General features: G+C 43.4%; 1 protein-coding gene across 1 annotated transcript in view; it reads right to left on the bottom strand.

The window, feature by feature from the left end:
• Positions 1–7,730, bottom strand: part of gpr156 (G protein-coupled receptor 156) — a 30,970-nt gene extending 23,240 nt beyond the window's left edge. Inside the window, exons 1-2 of the mRNA XM_084162830.1 lie at positions 7,457–7,730; positions 3,022–3,174 (exon numbers count right to left, since the gene is read on the bottom strand). Of these exons, the coding sequence (XP_084018956.1) occupies positions 3,022–3,138 (117 nt within the window). The 5' untranslated portion in view covers positions 3,139–3,174; positions 7,457–7,730. The remainder of the gene's footprint in view (positions 1–3,021; positions 3,175–7,456) is intronic.
• Between the last annotated feature and the right edge of the window lie 13,215 nt (positions 7,731–20,945).

The raw sequence follows: 20,945 nt of genomic DNA, 5'->3' as shown, positions 1-20,945 counted from the left end.
AATCTCTCTCAGAATGACCTTCTTGATCCAAACCAGTCAGGTTTCAAGACTGGTCATTCAACTGAGACTGCTCTTCTCTGTGTCACGGAGGCTCTCCGCACTGCTAAAGCTAACTCTCTCTCCTCTGCTCTTATCCTTCTAGACCTATCTGCTGCCTTTGATACTGTGAACCATCAGATCCTCCTCTCCACCCTCTCCGAGTTGGGCATCTCCGGCGCTGCTCACTCTTGGATTGCGTCCTACCTGACAGGTCGCTCCTACCAGGTGGCATGGAGAGAATCTGTCTCTGCACCACGTGCTCTCACCACTGGTGTCCCCCAGGGCTCAGTTCTAGGCTCTCTCCTATTCTCTCTATACACCAAGTCACTTGGCTCTGTCATATCCTCACATGGCCTCTCCTATCATTGCTACGCAGACGACACACAATTCATTTTCTCCTTTCCCCCTTCTAATAACCAGGTGGCGAATCGCATCTCTGCATGTCTGGCAGACATATCAGTGTGGATGTCGGATCACCACCTCAAGTTGAACCTCGGCAAGACGGAGCTGCTCTTCCTCCCGGGGAAGGACTGCCCGCTCCATGATCTCGCCATCACGGTTGACAACTCCCTTGTGTCCTCCTCCCAGAGTGCAAAGAACCTTGACGTGACCCTGGACAACACCCTGTCGTTCTCCGCTAACATCAAAGCGGTGACCCGATCCTGCAGGTTCATGCTCTACAACATTCGGAGAGTACGACCCTACCTCACACAGAAAGTGGCACAGGTCCTAATCCAGGCACTTGTCATCTCCCGTCTGGATTACTGCAACTCGCTGTTGGCTGGGCTCCCTGCCTGTGCCATTAAACCCCTACAACTTATCCAGAACGCTGCAGCCCGTCTGGTGTTCAACCTTTCCAAGTTCTCTCATGTCACCCTGCTCCTCCGCACACTCCACTGGCTTCCAGTTGAGGCTCGCATCTACTACAAGACCATGGTGCTTGCCTACGGAGCTGTGAGGGGAACGGCACCTCCTTACCTTCAGGCTCTGATCAGACCCTACACCCAAACGAGGGCACTACATTCATCCACCTCTGGCCTGCTAGCCCCCCTACCTCTACGGAAGCACAGTTCCGGCTCAGCCCAGTCAAAGCTATTCGCTGCTCTGCCACCCCAATGGTGGAACAAGCTCCCCCACGACGCCAGGACAGTGGAGTCACTGACCACCTTCCGGAGACACTTGAAACCCTACCTCTTTAAGGAATACCTGGAATAGTATAAAAGTAATCATTCTACTCCTCCCTCCCCCACCCCCCCATAAAAAAATATATATACAAAAAGTGGTTGTCCCACTGGCTATCATAAGTTGAATGCACCAATTTGTATGTCGCTCTGGATAAGAGCGTCTGCTAAATGATGTAAATGTAAATGTAATTGACTTGAGCACGTTTTAGTATGTTTATAACTATATAAGTGCCCTAGCAGTAGTGATTAACGTGTTATGGGTTAGATGGAATGATCTATGTGCAAATGTATTTGTGGCTGGAGGCAAAGTACAGAGGGGGCCTGTCTCTGAGACAGAATGTTTCCATAAGGGTGAGATAGGAGTCATATGATAGAGCTAATACTATAGATTGTGAACTATTGCCTGATAACACTGTCTTATAGCTTCACTGTTTTATATTATTGTATTCTCGCTATGTTTTGCATCATGATATTCACTTGAGTATGAATGGGTCGCTTATTCTCAAATAGCTCTTTGTGTATCAGTCCGGATAATTAACAATGGACTGAGGCAAGGTTCAAGAATGTATACTCCCTACTAATAAGAAGACCGGGAGATGTGTGGAGGAGTACCAAAGGTTCTGCACTCGGGATGGGACAATAACACCACCTGCCTAGCCACAGAGATTCATTGTACATCCTAGACTCAGGAGGGGGGAGGGCTTGTCTGGAAAAACAGAGGGCAAAGTGAGGATGACATCGTGTGGGAACACCTCCTGTAAACCTGCAGCCTGAGGGGGAAGTCGGGGTATAAGCATCAGGAGGTGTATAGAGCCTTAATTTTTGTGGACCCCAGCAGAACGGTATCCCAAAGGTATAGAGTCAGGCTAAGGGAGAGTGGGAATCATCATGTTATCAAACTTAGGTTATTGCTATAAATTATTATGCATAGCTTAACGCATTACTAACACTTGTAATATTTTTGTGTTTTCTTGTTCCTTTCTTGTTTATTTCAAGTCACAGTATGGTGTCACTATTCAAAAAGGAGAGACTGTTGGATTCTAGCTTGAAATTTACTTACATTTACATTTTAGTCATTTAGCAGACGCTCTTATCCAGAGCGACTTACAGGAGCTACTTATTCATGTTACCATACTAGAACTTATTGATTACTTTACATGTATAAGGAATGAATATGTTAGGGGTCAAGGAAAGGTAAAGAGGAACTAGGTGTGTGGAAAGGTACTGAGTGATACAGGGTACACCTGTAGAAGTGGGAGATTACGTGGTAGCTTACTCTCGCATGTCTTTGTGGTCTAAAATGGACTACAATTGCAGCCCACAGGCAGAAAATAGGAGAGCCTGGATAAAAATGTGTTTTAATGCTTATTTGATAGCGAAGGACACATTCAACCCGACAAATAGTAAGTATTGTTCCTAGAGATAATGGATATGCCTCTGTTGGCGGGAAATGTTATTTTGGTGAAACCAAATAGTTTAGGTTTAGTTTATTTTTTTATTTGATTTTAAAGTCAGTTAAGAACAAATTCTTATTTTCAATGACGGCCTACCCCGGCCAAACCCTCCCCTAACCCGGACGATGCTAGGCCAATTGTGCGCCGCCCTATGAGACTCCCGATCACGGATTAGACCGCTGCGCCACTCGGTCCCCCCAAGTTGATCAAGGACGCCAGGCTACGGAAGCTTCTGCAACGAGCCATCTGTCTGTAAACAATGGCTCATTGCGGGACGAAGCAAAACCTGACCCTGAACCCTGAACCTGCGTGCATGTGTGTGCGTGTGTGCATGTTTACTTTACCGTGCTGAGGGTACATAGTCTCTGCAGTATCTCCAGGTCCTCCTGTGTATTGACTCCAGGGTGGATGAGGCAGAGTCCGGAGTCACAGTGAGAGCTGCAGTTCAGCTCTGCCTCCATGGCTGGACCTACACCGTCAGCCCTCACACACACATCCTGAGGAATAAGATACAGCTGTCATTAACTATCTCAGCACACTACAATACTACATACAGATACTTATACATACACTGAGGGGAGAAATACAGACATATCTTTAATACCACGCTTACATGTGTATTATTACACACAAACTCTCTTTCTCTATTCCCATTCTCCCACCAATACCACATTGTTTTAATATACAGGAATGCAGAAGTCTAGATTGAACAACTATACCCAAGTCTCTCCTATTCACGCCACAGAATACAGGATCACTGCTCAGCGCTCACCACAGGGTGGCGCCATTACAAATATCCCCAGTGAACATGAGTGGTTTTAGCAGGGGCCTGTCACACTGCTCATGGGAAACACAGACAGCGAACTTGGAGTGGGGAAAATATAAAAACATAAGATTCATATATCAGTGTGACAGAAAAATGACACAACTATTCCAGTCTCGTGACTAAGGTTAATAAGGGCAGATTGGACACAAACAATTCCCACAGAAGTTGCAATAAAGCTACAGGGAAAGACAATGCTTAGAAGGCTACAGCGAGGTCTGACCAAACCCAAAAGAGCACAGGATCTGGCCAATTTGAGAGGAAGCTTGCAAGCTTCTGCTTGTCCTCAGTCGCCACAAGACAGCACAGAGCTGAACAACACAATACATGACCACACTTCAGACAGAACCATCTAGTGTGTGTGTGTGTGTGTGTGTGTGTGTTTGTGTGTGGGTTGGTTGGTTCTTCTATCCCCACAAGGATAGTAAAACAAGGAAAATTCTCCCTCATGCGGACAAATACTATTTTAAGCTTAGGGGTTAGGGTTAGGGTTAGGGTTAGGGGTTAGGTTTAGGGTTAGGATTAAGGTTAGGGTTGAGGTTAAGGTGTAGCTCAGTTGGTAGAGCATGGCGCTTGCAACGTCAGGGTTGTGGGTTTGATTCCCACGGGGGACCAGTATGAAAATGTATACACTCACTCTGGATAAAAGCATCTACTAAAATGACAACAAAAAAAAAGGTTAGGGAAAATAGGATTTTGAATGGAAATCAATGTAGGTCCCCCATGAGGATAGAATAATAAAACTTGTGTATGAGAGGGAGCGAGCTTACTAGTTTCACTGTAATATCATTATGTGACCTGTGCGGAAACCACAGATGTTAATGTAATGTAAGCCAGTGGTTCTGCATATAAGTGAGCTGTCTGGTCCCTGACAAATATATACATAAACCACAATGTACAGCACCATAGGCTTATATGGTGCATTTCTATGAGGTTGCACCTTGGTTGCATTGCCTGGCTACTCAAACTCCTTGCACGTACGTTAGTTTCTTCTCCGCAATGAGTCTGGATCTGAGTACCTCCCTGACGATTACTAGAACGAAAATCCCTTCTAGACCGTCTGATTGGTCCCAGAAACCGGGTTGGGCCGAGCCAGAACACACATGGGTAAAGCGGCATTTTGAAAATTCGTCATTGGCTTTGATACTCTGATTGGTTAGAGATGATCCAATCGCTGATGACTTTGTTTTGTACAACACCCCTCATTTTGACATCACCACAAACTACTTAAATTATGGCAGTCTCAGACTGAAGTATGTAGAGAACGATAGAGCAGCAGGAAAATTATGTTTGAGTTGTTAGGTGGCCTCCTGTAGCTCTGTTGGTAGAGCATGGTGCTTGCAACGCCAGGGTTGTGGGTTCGATTCCCACTGGGGGCCAGTATGAAAAATGTATGCACTCACTAACTGTAAGTTGCTCTGGATAAGAGCGTCTGCTAAATGACTAAAATGTTAGGCAATATGTTGCTGACATAATTATGTACAGTCGACCATGACATCATACAATGTTTCGATCTGTCTTCTACGTTACCATTTTAACAACCACACTGACTCATGTATGTGTACGTCTATCTGTCTGTCATAGTTTGTGTATAGAGAGCTTACGTGTGTATATCAGTCTGTCTGTCCATTCATTTGTCTGTCTGTCTGCCCTTCTTTACCTGGGTCTAAATTAGTGTGTTTATGTGTGCCCATATAGATAAGTGTGTGTTTACATGAGTAGTACTGTATGTTTGTGTGTGTGTATCACACCATGTCACTGTCTGTGGGCTGACTAAGATATCCCCAGGGCTGTAACTGTCTCACAGTATTGGTAGTCGCAGGCTGATGACAGGCACTTTCACTACGGTGTGCCTTTGATTGGTCTTAATCCCAGGTCTTTCTTTTTCAATCTCAGTGGTTAAATAAATTATTGAGTAAAACAAGGATGATCAGCATTTAGATGCTTCCTCGCTGGCCAACAACCCTGAGCAACTACCAGTTTAAGACACAGGTTACTATAATGCCACAAAGCCTGTAGGCCTACAAACACCTATACCTTATATCAGACAGCATATGGTATCTTTTCTGGAGAAAATCTGCAGTAATTGCTATTTAATTAAGTCATAAGTAGGCCTGTTAGGATGACACAAGTTGTAATTGTTTTGTCAAAATGAACAATGACTTCTTCCGTTTATTTTCTGGGGGTCTGGGAAATGTCTGTAGTTTCCTTCCTTGTATACTTTTGTAATTTACCCAGTTTAGATCACAGCTTCAGGGATTCCTGCAGGCACAACTGGGCCAGAGAGGCTTTTCCGCAGTTTTTTCAAAATCCTCTCCACCGGTTTCAACCACATTGAAGTGTGCCAACAAAGGTCATTCAACACCTAGCCACAGGGGTCAGCGTGAGCACCGCTCATGAGACCTGTTCCCAGCCCCGGCTGCCGGTTGACGGACATGTTTTGACAGTGCAGGATGGTTATAAGGTGTGTTTGTCTCCACATGTGTCTTTTAAAGTCATGTGGCCTTCACCACAAGTAATTCCTGAGCTACCTGTGGCCTTGGGCGGAGAAGACAACTTTACTGTAAGAGCTTATAGTTAGCCTATCTTGTGACAACTTTAACTTGTGGCCTCACTAGGCCTCACTATCTATTCCGTTCACCTGAGAGATTATGTGGTATCATGATCAGTCAGGAACCAATGACCAGTAGGATTATCAGGGATAGGTGTAACCCTGGCCTAGCTGGCTATGATCCTCCTATTGTCCACCCAGTACCACTTTCAATACAGACATTTTATTTAATCCATTCATTGTCCTTCCCCTCTGTCCAATCCCCTCTCTCCCTTTTAAGATTAGAGGGGTGGCGCGGGCAGCAGCGGGTGAACTGCATGTGGTTAGCAAGGCTGGACAAAGCGCGGCCAGTGTTCTGCAGGGGCAATATTGAAACATTCCACCTCACAATGTAATCCGTTTAGCAATTTATTCTAAGATGATCAGATCAAGTGTAAGAATGCAGTTATTGGCATAGCTTGCCCTTGCCTCAAGCCAGTGGCTAGACAATGTATACTGGCCACATGGTGCACACACCATATGAGGCTCTTAAGAAGTATCCCTATAACTTTCTTCCTCTTCTATGAGATTTTTCTTTAGGTTTACAAATTTTACTCTTAAAAAAAAAGTATTATTATCCTACTTTGGTTTAGAACTTTCCTTCCTGACATGTGCATAGTGAGTTACAGCACTCTAGCTTGTTTCTGCTTGGAGATATTACATTTTTACATTTACATTTTAGTCATTTAGCAGACGCTCTTATCCAGAGCGACTTACAGTTAGAGAGTGCATACAATCGAACCCACAACCCTGGCGTTGCAAGCGCCATGCTCTACCAACTGAGCTACACCGGACTGTAGCTCAGTTGAAAGTGTTACAGCTGTCTTGTGTTACATTCATCCCTGGTCTCCCCTATTAAACTTAACGCATAAATGTGTTGTAGTTTAAACTGCTTGAACATAAGCATGTTTTCACACTAACTGCTTTGTCTTTCTTTGCCAAAAAATATCTCAGAAAATGAATGACTTAAATCTCAACTAAAAACTATGAATTAAAATAACAAATTGAACTTGACTATAACCTACAGGGTTTAAATCCTAACTTTCACTCTCAAAAGCCTACCAACTCAATGAATGGCATAGTCTACTTTCTTTCACATGCACTGGTTTATCATAGGTCATTATGAAAAACATTTAAAATCACTTTTAATTTTCAAAATATGTAATTTTAACGCACATCTTAATCAATCGTTATTACATTTAAAAATCTGTGTGTGTATTTTGAAATTGCAATAGCACAATCCCACAGAATAGCAGCTCATTTCGGCGTTAAAGGGGCTAAATGATTCCTCCTCGCGATAATCCCGAATCAATCATATGAACAGAGGTCTCTGAGAAGCGACTAAATACAAAGTAAGCAGACGAACCTGACGGAGTACCTAAATAACCGGCGAGGGATGTCAGAGGGGTCCGTGGAGAGTCCCGCCGCCTCGCCGCTGTCCTCGCACCATCACTGGAGCCTCACGAAGTGAAACAAACTGTCCCGGAAAGTTAACTTCACGACTGGGACCTATAGCAAAACCCTCCCAAAAATCCAACCCGAAGAATATTAATCCTTTTTATGAAAACTGCAAAGTAGGCCTATCCCAAAATGTGTCCTGGTGTCAGTGAGAAAAAGTATACTCTGCAGCAACTTTTAATAAGCAGGGTAGGTGAGAGATTGAGGGAAATGTGTGTGTGTGTGTGTGTGTGTGTGTGTGTGTGTGTGTGTGTGTGTGTGTGTGTGTTTCGCTGTAATTAATTAGCGGGTAGCGCGTTGCGGAAGTTTCAAGTTTTTATTGTCACGTGCACAAGTACAGTGAAATGCCTTTCTTGCTTGCTCTTTCCTAACAATGCAGTAATGAATATCAGTAGTACTATAATTTTTTTAAAATAAAAAGTCAAGTAGAACAAAAATACATGAGAAATAGAAATAAGAACAAGAGAAAGTTCAGTAAGTAAGGTACAGTATATACAGCGTCAGTGCCAGGGTCAGTGCCAATACCATATTTACAATGTGCTGGGATACTGGAATGGTAGGATTAAATATGTATAGGGCTAAAGTGACTAGGCATCAGGATATAATAAACAGAGTAGCAGCAGCTTAAATTATGATTGTAAGTGTGTAACAGTCTAGTTTCCGTCCATCTCCTCGCCCCTACCTGGGCTTGAACCAGGGACCCTCTGCACACATCGACAACAGTCACCCTCGAGGCACCGTTACCCAATGCTCCACAGAGCAAGGGAGACAACTACTTCAAGGTCTCAGACCGAGTGACTTCACCGATTGAAACGCTACTAGCGCGCACCGCTAACTAGCTAACCATTTCACATTGGTTATGTACCTGTGTGTGTGTGTGTGTGTGTGTGTGTGTGTGTGTGTGTGTGTGTATAGAGTCAGTATGAATGTGTGTGCGTGTTATGTGTGTGAGCAAATTAAATGTGTGTGTGTGTGTGTGTGTGTGTGTGTGTGTATTTGTGTGTGTGTGTTTGAGCGTAAGTGTGAGTGAGTGTGTAGACCCTTATGAAAAAAATACATGAATTGAACATGTGATCACATGTAAAGTGTTCCAAAAACACATGTTTTCATGTGATCACATGTGATCTTATGTGAAGTTAATGTGATAACATGGAACTACACATGAAAGGATTTCACATGTGACATTTCCCATGAAATCACATGATTTTCCACATGTGAAATCATGTGGTTTTTATGTGAGGGGAGTGTGCATAGAGTGAGTGTGTGAGTGTGCATAGAGACAGTGTAAAACATTAAATAGAAGGGTCAATGCAGATAGTCCATGTAGCCATTTTATTAGCTATTTTGCAGTCTTATGGCTTGGGGATAGAAGCTGTTCAGGAGCCTGTTGGTGTCAGACGTGTTGCTCTGGAAACGCTTGCCTTGCGGAAGCAGAGAAAACAGTTTATGGCTTGGGTGGCTGGAGTCTTTCACCATTTTTAAGGCCTTCCTGTGCTCCTGGGCGCATATTGTTTTGCAGAGAGACAACATCCCACTGGGCACAAACTGGTTGAATCAATGTTGTTTTAGCGTAATTTGTCAATGTATTTTGATGTGGAATCTACGTGGGAAAAACATTGGATTTGAAAAAAGTTTAGAGGGTGAAATTTCAACCACAGGATTATGTCATCATGGTAACCAAATGTCTAAATAGACAAACATTGTATAAAATATGTTGCATACCGTCCCAACAGATCCACAGATGATGCAATCTCTATTGCACTCCATACTGCCCTTTCCCACCTGGACAAGAGGAACACCTACGTGAGAATGCTATTCATTGACTACAGCTCAGCGTTCAACACCATAGTGCCCTCAAAGCTCATCACTAAGCTAAGGACACTGGGACTAAATTATGCCCTCTGCAACTGGATCCTGGACTTCCTGACGGGCCGCCCCCCAGGTGGCAAGGGTAGGTAACAACACATCTGCCACGCTGATCCTCAACACGGGGGCCCCTCAGGGGTGCGTGCTGAATCCCCTCCTGTACTCCCTGTTCACCCATGACTGCATGGCCAGGCACGACTCCAACACCATCATTAAGTTTGCCGACGACACAACAGTGGTAGGCCTGATCACCGACAATGATGAGACAGCCTATAGGGAGGAGGTCAGAGACCTGGCCGTGTGGTGCCAGGTAACAACCTCTCCTTCAATGTGATCAAGACAAAGGAGATGATTGTGGACTACAGAAGAGAAGAAAAAAAAAAGAGAGAAAAAAGAGGACTGAGCACGCCCCCATTCTCATCGATAGGGCTGTAGTGGAACAGGTTGAGAGATTCAAGTTCCTTGGTGTCCACATCACCAACAAACTATCATGGTCAAAACACACCAAGACAGTCGTGAAGAGGGCACGACAAAGCCTATTCCCCCTCAGGAGACTGAAAAGATTTGGCATGGGTCCTCAGATCCTCAAAAAGTTCTAAAGCTGCACCATCGAGAGCATCCTGACTGGTTGCATCACCGCCTGGTATGGCAACTGCTCGGCCTCCGACCGCAAGGCACTACAAAGGGTAGTGCGTATGGCCCAGTACATCACTGGGGGCGTAGAAGGATTACTTTTATACTATCCCAGGTATTCCTTAAAGAGGTAGGGTTTCAAGTGTCTCCGGAAGGTGGTCAGTGACTCCACTGTCCTGGCGTCGTGAGGGATTGATACATGGATACATGATTCCATATGTGTTATTTTATAGTTTTGATGTCTTCACTATTATTCTACAATGTAGAAAATAGTAAAAATATAGGAAAACCCTTGAATGAGTAGGTGTTCTAAAACTTTTGACCGGTAGTGTATTTCTCAAGCAATCATTTTGCTAGGACTGTCTTGGAGTTGTCTGAGTGGGGAGGGGAAAACTGAAAACTAGCTGTTATTGGCATAGAGGTTTGGAAGACGTGAATCAAACGTGCCAATTATTAATTAGTAGACAAACTCAAATTAAAGCCAGACTTAGTCAGTGGCACAGATGGAACTATCCAAGCAGAAGATATTTGGTTGCGTTGACAACCAAACACAATTCAATATCACTTTAGCTATATTAACTTGTCAACAACTTAACAAATGATATGTTGGATTCACATATCCAACCAACCAAAAATTAAAGTTAAAGAATGAGATTAAGCCAGTGGCGCCGATTGAACTATCCAAGCACTAGATACATCTCCTTTAAATGTTGATATTTGGTTGTGTTGTCAACCAAACACAATTCCATATTACTTTTGTAATACAGTAAATAGCTTAAAGTGAAGGCTATCTTACAAGCTAATGTAACATTCAATGTATCCCTTTCCTGCAGTCAAATGACCTAGTGGCCCCATGAGTGGAATGTTATTCATATTTTTCATAATTTCATAATTAATAAACATTTCTTTTTTTTAACAGACGAAAATCCAGTGTTTCTATGTCAAATGTTTTTTTTTATATTTCAGTCTGTATGTAATGTAATATTGAGATGCAAACTCAAAATTGAATACATTTCAACTCTATATCTGACATGGTACAGGTGTCTTCTTCTTTTTTTAAACCCATATCCATGTGTGTGAGGTGTATACTTTTCTTTCAAAGTAGATTTGTTTAAGACTACCAAGAAACACTGTGTGACCCTCATTTAGCCCATTGCAGTAAAAGGTTAAAAGGAGTAACACATCCTTGGCCACATTTTGGGGTTACTTGAACTATAAATGTATTCTTATGTAATCAAGGGGCCTGCATATTCAAGAAAGCATGCATAGGCCGTCGCAGGTCTGTGGAGATCTTCACCATTGCTGTAATAATCTGCACAGAATCTCGAACGGCATTGATCACTTGCACTATGTCCTTTTTATGTAATCTCAACTGCAATCCAGGTCATTTGGTTCCGCTATTAGATGAAGCACAGTGATAACACAATCTGTTGTATGAACAAAATATCTGACATTGTATTTCCATTTGAACTTTGCTGTGCTTTCAAATGGTTGAAAGCATAGTGATAACACATTGGAAAAATCAACTAACTTTTGGCTGTCTTTTTGAGTGGGTGAATATAGTTTGTAATCTCATTGACCAGTGGGATGGGAGCACAGGGGGGCTTTGATAATGGAGTTTCACCCACCAAACTACCATTTGTTTCTTTTTGACAGCGCTTCCCAGCCAAGAAACCAATTAACGGATATAGAAATTGCCAGTCTCCTATTGACATGATCAAAGTGAGTGGTTTTTAATGGTTATTTAAGAAGAGTCATGGTTATGCCTGTGTTGCCTTTACAGTTTGATTTCATGTGTCAAAGGAAAATACATTATCTTCTGTACCATCTGATTGGGAGTTCCATGCTATAACCACTGCGCCTCACGCTACTTGTCCAAACATATGAGCTCACCATGTTGCGCTTTGGGCAGCAGGTGACATTGAACAGTCACAGGGGACTGGGTGGCACATGAGAGACAGGCTCGGGTGCGTCCTCTTACTGTGCAAATAAATAATATTGGAATATCCCATAATACAGTGGAAAGAAACAGAAGTGTTTTCAACAATATCACTCCATTACCCGCAAGTAACTATATGAAGGGGGGGGGGGGGGGGGGGGACAGGCTTGTAGGCCTACTGTAAAGGGATGACAAATTTGCAAATGACTGTAAAATATAAAAAAAGAGAGGACACAGCTCCAGTAAAACGTTTCACTCCTCTCCAGCTCGCTCTGCAGCCGAACCCCATGTAAATATTTCAGCGCTTGCTCCATCAGCTGCATGAGGCATGAAGGTGTTATTAAAACGTCACGGGGATTTACGGTGTGAGCCTGCACGTGGGGTCATTCCTGACAAGGGAGTGTCACAGGTAGGTTACTGGCAACTATGTTTAGGGGGAGAGAGAGTTGAGCAAGAGCGAGAGGGTGGATTAATGTAAGGTGTGCAGGTAACTGCTAAAATAATGGAAGAACTTGAGTAAAGGAGGGATACAAAGTATATTGAAAGCAGGTGCTTCCACACAGGTGTGGTTCCTGAGTTTATTAAGCAATTAACATCCCATCATGCTTAGGGTCATGTATAAAAATGCTGGGCAGGCCATTATTTTGGCTACCATGGCTATGCCCCCACATAATGACAATGTCCCCATCCACAGGGAACAAGTGGTCACTGAATGGTTTGATGAGCATGAAAACAACGTAAACCATATGTCATGGCCTCTCAGTCACCAGATCTCACCCAATTTAACACTTTTGGGCAGCCCATTATCAGCCTGAAAACGTAATCCAGGCATGTTTTATTCTGTATATTGCAGTCAATGGGAAAAGATGAGTGTCACAGAGTTAACGTTTTTCTCAATACATTGCAGACAATGGGAAAAGATGAGTGTCACAGGGTTGACGTTTATGTCAATACATTCCATTCAATGGGAAAAGATGTGTCACAAGGTTGATGTTTATGTCAATACATTGCATTCAATGGGAAAAGATGAGTGTCACAAGGTTGATGTTTATGTCAATACATTGCATTCAATGGGAAAAGATGAGTGTCACAGGGTTGACATTTATCTCAATACATTGGGTGCAATGTGAAAATATGTGTGTCACAGGGTTGACATTTATGTCAATACATTGCAGTCAATGTGAAAAGTGGTCCTCTGTAGCTCAGCTGGTAGAGCACGGTGCTTGTAACGCCAAGGTAGTGGGTTCAATCCCCGGGACCACCCATACACAAAAATGTATGCACGCATGACTGTAAGTCGCTTTGGATAAAAGTGTCTGCTAAATGGCATATTATAAAAGATGAGTGTCACAGGGTTGATGCTTATTTCAAATAGCCTTTAATTTATTTATCTCCTTCTCCCTCCTCTCTCTCCCACCTCCACCTCTCTCTCCACTTTCCCACCTCCATAGACAGGATATTGACTCAATACATTGCATTCATGGCAAAAAAGTTGGTAATAGAGCTGCAATGGGTAAATTGGTGAAAGACTCAGACTGACAGACAGGCAGACAGGCAGACAAACTCTAAAGTCAACCCTAAATGTATCCCTAACCCTAGCTTTATGTCCACATCCCGGCTCAACCCTAACCCTAGCCCTCCACATCTTGGCTCAGCTCTTCGAGTTAGGGTTAAGTCGGGATGTGTAGTAGAAGTTAGTGTTAATGTTATGGCTAGGGTTAGGGTTGAGCCAATATGTGGAGATGAAGCAAGGGTTAGGGTTAAGCCGGGAGTTGATATAAAGCTAGGGTTAGGGTTAAGGTTGAGGGTAGATTTAGGGTTGAGCTGGGATGTGGACATGAAGCTAGAGTTAGGGTTACGGATAGGGTTGAGCTGGGAGTGGACATGAAGCTAGGGTTTGTGTTAGGGTCTCAACCATAGACATAACCCTAACCGTAATCGAATTAACAATTAATGAAAGAGACAACAGACAGACAGAGGTGGGAGAGAGGAGGGAGCGGGTGAGAGAGGAGAGGAGAGGGAGGCAGGGAAAGGAGGGAGAGAGAATGGAGGGTGGAGGAGGGAGAGAGAGAAGGGGGAGAGTAAGTGAAGGGGAGAGAGATGGAGAGGGTGAGAGAGGGGGAGAGGGTGAGGGAGAGAGAAGAGAATGAGGGGGGATAAAGAGGAGGTAGAGAGTGAGAGAGCGACAGACATGAAATAAACAAGAAAAACGTCAACCCTGTGACACTCATGTTTTCCCATTGACTGCAGTGTATTGAGAAAAACTTCAGCTACTGTGATATTTTACCTATTTGCAAAAACGTGCCAGGATGACATTTTCCTATGATATCATGTTGTTGTGGGAGATTCTGGAGCAGCGCCTGTTTTCCACCACCATCAACAAAACACCAAATTATGGAATTTCTCGTGGAAGAACGGTATCGCATCTCTCCAGTAGAGTTCCAGACACAAGTAGAATCTATGTCAAGGTGCATTGAAGCTGTTCTGGCTCATGGTGGCCCAACGCCCTATTAAAGGAAAACTCCACCCAAAACCACTAATTCGTTTAATTTACTGTGTTAAATAACACTAATATGTGAGAACAATATTTTTTTGTGAACAAATGTTTCATTTCGTCGTTATAATAAGGTTGGTAGCAACATGGAAAACATTTGTGGAAATCTGTTGCAGCTCAAGTCGACTACAAAATCCACAATGGTAATGCTCTCTCTATGCGCTGGCTGACTAGCTAGCTAGTTAGCAAAAGTAGCTACACACAATAATACCAAAGACAGTATCAGCATGTAACGTAGCTAGTTAGCTAGCTGTAAAATCGCCTAAACAAACTGCACTACCAAGTCTAACATTCGCAACGGCAGATATACTTTTGAGGAGATGGGAAACGTTGCCCATGCTACGTCGATGGGGCACGCTGTGCATTCTGGGCGATTCTGGGACAAGGAGTGCTCTCCTTCAATGAGTGAATGGGAGTCTATTTGGCGCTAGCTCAAAAACCCAAAATGTGCGTGAATTTCGTCAGCAAGAAGTACAACATTACAAATATTTTCCGAGATGTGATATAATTAATATGCTATCTGTAGTATCGTATAGCTTTGGAACCGTGACATTACGTACTTTAGAGGAAAATATACACGTTTCTCGACATAGACACTGACTTTGAGAAGGGATTGCGTGACGATTAGTTTAGCATCCGTGTGACGCGGCATGACAACGTGAATGCGATTAGTCGACAGTCTGCTGGGTGGGGCGTTATACGTTCCTTCATTCATTGGATTCCTATCTCCTTTATATAATATCTATGGCAACGGCACCATGCAATGCACCCTGAGCTAAAGAGGCAGACAAATAGGAAAAATGTGCTAGACCCTCCGTTAAATTTCAAATTTCTCGAGGTAGGGAGAGAAGACATCTCCCGAGATATGACATCGGCCAGTATTGAAATCTGACATGTATGATAGACGTTTTCACGATCTAAAAATCGTATTCATATTAACTGCTAGTGTAGTGAGAGTGAATTTATCACATACCTGCCTGCTTGAACAGCCAATAACTCAGATACACATGAAAACATAATGACCCAGTGAATCGATAGAACATCACTCAGAGATGCACAAAAACAGTATAACATTCAAAATGGATTAACCTTTCCTTTAAGACACTTTATGTTGGTGTTTCCTTTATTTTGGCAGTTACCTGTATCTTCAACCACATTCAAGCATCCCACCCAAGATTAAGCATCTCACATATTAAACCTCTCTCTCTCTCTCTCTCCCTCTCTCTCTCTGTTTCCTGAACTCAACCAAATAAATCTTTAAAAAATTGGATTTGGGTTAAAAGTTGGGTGAAAAAAAAGACTAAATGCCCTTAAATTGATGACTTTTTGCAAATACAATCCATTTTCCACGTTGATTCAATGTCATCACATATATTGTTTTTCCCAGTGGCTGGTGTGGTCGTTATCAGGAGGTCTGGAAACTATTGCTAGCCTGTGGCAGATCCCAGCTATCTGAGGGAGCATCAGACCTATTCAAACTGATAGTGTGTATGTGACAGAGAGAGCGGGAAAGACAGAAAGCACTCAGAGTGATATTGTGAGATCCCGGCTCTCACTGCCAGACTTACCATTAGGCAGAAGAGGCAATTGCTCTACGAGTGTCACAGGACTCGTCTGAAGGTAACCCGGTACCGGGCCGAAAAAGGTATCCAGGTAATTAATTCCACTTTCTTATATCTCTCAGATATAGGACAGACACTTCAAAACATATTTCCTTTTGATTACATTTTTGTTTTTCCATGTATGAATCTGTTATTCAATGCGTTTTTATGAGCTAATAGCAGTAAGGCCAAATTCAATGTTTAATCAAATATTTTTTATATATATATAAGGGGACCAAAACTTCTAAATCAAATAGCTAAATTATCTTTGGTATGACCATCTTAAAACAATTCCATATGTTAGCTCATTAGTAGACTTGCGTTGCCAAATCTCCAAAATCACGTCGCTGTCACGCCTCCCTCCAAGGACTGTAGAATTTTGTAATGCAAAAATGGTTTGAATGGTCCACTGGCTCCCAGCTGCAAGATTTTGATTGGATGTTACAGTACATTTCAAGAACCCTCCTCCCACATGCCCGTTGGTGCTACATGTTATGTTCGCCACTGTTTTCAAAACGGGAAGTACACATTTAGCAAATAGATGTTCCTTATGCTAGTTTGCAACATTGCAGAAAATGGAAGTGTGCTTTATACACAAAATCGACATACATCAACATATTTTGATGTGGTTTTAATCAGCGATTTCCCAGCCATTCTCACCACAGACTGTAAAAATTATTGTCACTCACTGTTGCACCTACAACAATAACTAGTGAGCACTGTTGGAGCTCCGCCCAAGAAAGGCATTTGATTTGTTTGACGTGTTGCGAGGCTTCACTCACTGATTTATACCCGGTATCCACCCCTATTTAGCAATTTGTCTGCCATGAACTTCCCAGGCTTACCCGTATTACGGAAGCCTGGTTCTTGACAAGGCTAGCTTAGTAGAACCCCAACCCTGGGCCCTTAGACTCTAGGGGGAAACAATATGCATTTCTTTAGTAAAAAGACAGGTGCTGCTGATAATACTGCCATCGTCGTTGAGGCAGAGGACATGTATGTGTAGCCTGTGTATCTGATGCTGTCTGGCTAGAAAGAGTATGACATGTCATACTCTATTTTGGCCAGACAGCATCAGGTACATTGGCTACATATAGTAAGATAGAGGGGCGCTGTATCGTTAGCTCGGATGCTTTCTCTGGTGAGATAATTTCAGCCACTAGCGAATTGAAGGAAAGTTGGCAGGTGCACAGTGTACAGTTCGGGCGTGCGAAGGTAACCTACTTTTTGAAATGATTTGTTTGAAAACATAATGACTGGTTGTGTTCATGGCACATTAAAAGGTAATAAATACATTTGTACAGTTAAATTACATATTTACTATAAAAGCCTCTGCCTGGGGCCTCCAAATCACTAAGTCTGCCCCTGCCGGCTCTAAGAGGAGGAGGTACCGGTGACATCTGGTCGGAACATCCTGTGTTCCTATCGTCCTGTGTTGCTCTATGATCACATCTTCTCTGTCTCTCCACTGAAGGGACAGCAGGTGGCACTGTTTCCTGACATCAATGACTACTTACTTCCGCATCTGTTTTGAGGGAAATGTCTTTATACTGTACATGCTGACCTAATCATCGGTCAAATGACATGGCACTCTTAAGGGATCCCTTTGCGTCGCGTTTCAAAATTTCAGCCCCACAAATGTACGTAGAACTAAGTAGAGAGCGACGCAAACGTTCCTCTGTCAGCTCCGTTTGTGTAGACCCATTTAATGCTAGTGGACCAGTACTATCTCAGAGTGACACCGCTAATGATGGAGGGTTATATGGTTACAGGTTACGATGCACTTAACACACAATCTGCAACATGATCTCAACCACTCACTGCATTACTGTAATGCATTGCCAAGTTATCCAACAAATTCCTAAGGGTGGACAATTCCTCAATTGGACACATAATGATGAAATGTGGACGTGCGGTAGACGAATCCTAACACAAACAGAACGTCTTGACCTCAACGCTCAGATCAACTGTCACAACGTTAGACCCCTATTGAATCTCTAAGGCGATGGAGTTGTCGTCTCAGTTTCAGTCACTGTGTGTAGATCACTTACGGATTCCCCCAAGATCAGGTTCAAAGTGGGTTGGCCATAAAAGCAGGTGGATTGCGCCAAACTCGGGTTACCAGGAGCTTAAATATTTTATTGAGAAACAACAGCGGAGCATTTGGAACAGCTTGAGTTAAGGAGGACAGGGTGGATGGGAGAGGGTAGGGGGAGGGTGGGGAGGAGAGGAATGCATGTCCCTCAGCATAAGGTTGTTGGAGATATTAAACTTCACGAAATACATCATGAAAAAAACAGCTAATTGTTATGTCTAATGGAAACCATCATTGTTCAAGACCCTTTGTTCACGCTGTGCTTGGGCTGTCTCTGTAACTAACAAAGGCACAATAACTTCTTACAGTGAATGTAAACCAGCAGTGAAGTACTGTATATGACTGGGACAAAGACCAAATAAGTGAAAAAGACAATGCATCTGTGCTAAATCTTTTGTTTTTGTGATTTGAATGCCTGAGGCCCATTTCCTGCCATAGCAGAAACCATTTCCTGGCTGCAAATCCAGCTCTGGAACACTGAAACCCTTCCATGATTTGCCAGGGTCCTGGATTACCTGTATTTTCATTTTCTTTGATGCTGCAACCGGATTGTCTCTACTAAAGGGGCAATTGAGGCCTCCCTCACTGGCCACATGAGGAAAGGGATTTAACAGTCACACAGATCCAGATTCACATTCGGAGAGGGATCTAGTATTTACAGAATTCCCAAGGTTACCAATCTCATACAGATAGAGGTTAATGGAGCCAGAGGTGATGGTAGAGAGGTTATGAGAAATGAGGACAGCAGGTTTGAGAGGTAATGTGTAAGTCGCTCTGGATAAGAGCGTCTGCTAAATGATGTAAATGTAAATGTAATGGAATAGACGTTAGGAGAAAGAAAAGATGGGTGAGAGGGGTAGAACAAGAAGTTTGCAGGCAGAAGCAACAATAGAGAAAGAGGTGAGGATCAAGTAGCAGAGAGAAGTAAAATGAAAGGGGTTGTGGAGAGAGGGGTGTGATCTAAGTTTTTGTTCTATGATTTGTTCTTCACCATGGCGATCTAACATGGTTACATAACAGTGGACAATCACACCCCTACCCTCTTGTTCCCCCGTGCCTCCATCACCACCCCCCTTCCCCCAGAGAAACCATATAGGCGGCAGTAAGGAGGCAGATTAGCAGCACCCCCCCCCTAATCCCAGGACAAGGTCCGATTGTCAGGGTCCGGAGTGTGTGACTCTCGTGTGTTGAGCTGAGTGTATGTGCGAGTCTGTGGAGTTCATCATGTGTGAAGTCTGGAATGTACGTCAGTGGAGGCACACGCAGCCAAGTCATAGTGTTGAGGGGAGCTGATTTGAATTAATGGTCTAGTGAAGGTGATAAGAGGCTTACAGTATCAAAATCCCCCTTTTCAAACCACTCTGTTCTTTTAGCCACTGATCCCCTATACTGTGCATTGTAGACTATACTATTATCTATAGGGCAGAGCAAAAACCTAATGCCAACATTAATCAGATGGAATTAGCCTGCATACATACACTACACACACAAGCAGTCATTACCTTTAGCAGGCAGTTCTGTTGGCCTCAGTATCCTTGGGTCTTTCTCTTCCATTCACTGCTGACAGTCAAGCAGTTAGTTCTTAGTTATGTTCTGAATTCTCTGAGTCCAAGATTTTGACTTCCTGTTCTATATTCAAAATGTCTGAGTTGTGACTTGTGATCTGTGAACTCCTGAGTTGTGTTGACTGGTGACAGAGTGCTCCTCTCCTCAACTGTCTGTCGTTTAATTCACTCTGGCTCAGTTTCATCATGGCCGCTTCAGCGTGTGTCTCTGTCTCGGGTTGCAGCAGACACACACACCTGGCTTATGTAACAGAGTAGGGGGCTCAGATACCTGCTGTTTGGAGAAGGAATCATCATGGCAGTGGATAATATCAATAGAAATGAACAAACTCAAATACATATCACACTACAATCCAGAAGATACTGAGAGCAAATCCCTGTAAGCATATCAGCTTCTCACATTGAGTGTCTGCATCTGTCTGTCTGTGTGTGTGTGTGTCAAAGAGAGAGAAAGACAGAAGAGGGGGTACAGATAATGGAGGAGAAAAAAAGGCCAGTGAGGGGTCTGATGTAAGCCACCCCAGGCCTGAATGAGGAGGGCTGGACAGAGCCTGTCTGTTAGCGAGCCAGAAAGACAGAACTTTGAGCTCTCTGAAGAGACTGTTTAAAACGTGGGCAAACGGATGACACAAAACATCTGTCCCTCAAAGCCATCAAAGAACCAGTCAGCCTGCTCAGACGAGAGAAAGAGAATGAAAGAGGAGGCAGGCTGAGAGAGAGTAGGAGAGAGAGAGAGAGAGGTTTACATCACTAGGTCTTGGCAGGGTAAATAAAGGGATCTGCAGATTGAGAGGAGGCAGAATGGCCTCACCCTGGCATCTCTTAGTGCTGGGTTAATGAAGAGGTCCCTCTGCATTCCCCCTCAGTAATGCAATCACGTTCATATGCAAATGAAGCAGACCAGTCCTGAACGCAACCCATTCAAGCTACCAATGACTCAAAACAAAACGGTCTGTCACGCTCATGCACAAGCGCACTCACAGACGGCCTAGCAATCTAGCATAGTTCCAACTGTCAACCGTTTGGCAGTTAGTTCTGGAGAAAAGCTACAGTGGAAATGCATTGTAGTCATTTTCGCAACAGGCAGGCAAACAAACAAAAATTGACACTATCTGGTGACAGGCCCACTGATTCTTCCACATAG

Source organism: Coregonus lavaretus (assembly GCF_964263955.1).
Source record: "Coregonus lavaretus genome assembly, chromosome: 5".
NCBI lineage: Eukaryota > Metazoa > Chordata > Actinopteri > Salmoniformes > Salmonidae > Coregonus > Coregonus lavaretus.
The sequence above is the reverse complement of the archived record's forward strand: the minus strand, read 5'-3'. Positions and strand labels throughout refer to the sequence as shown.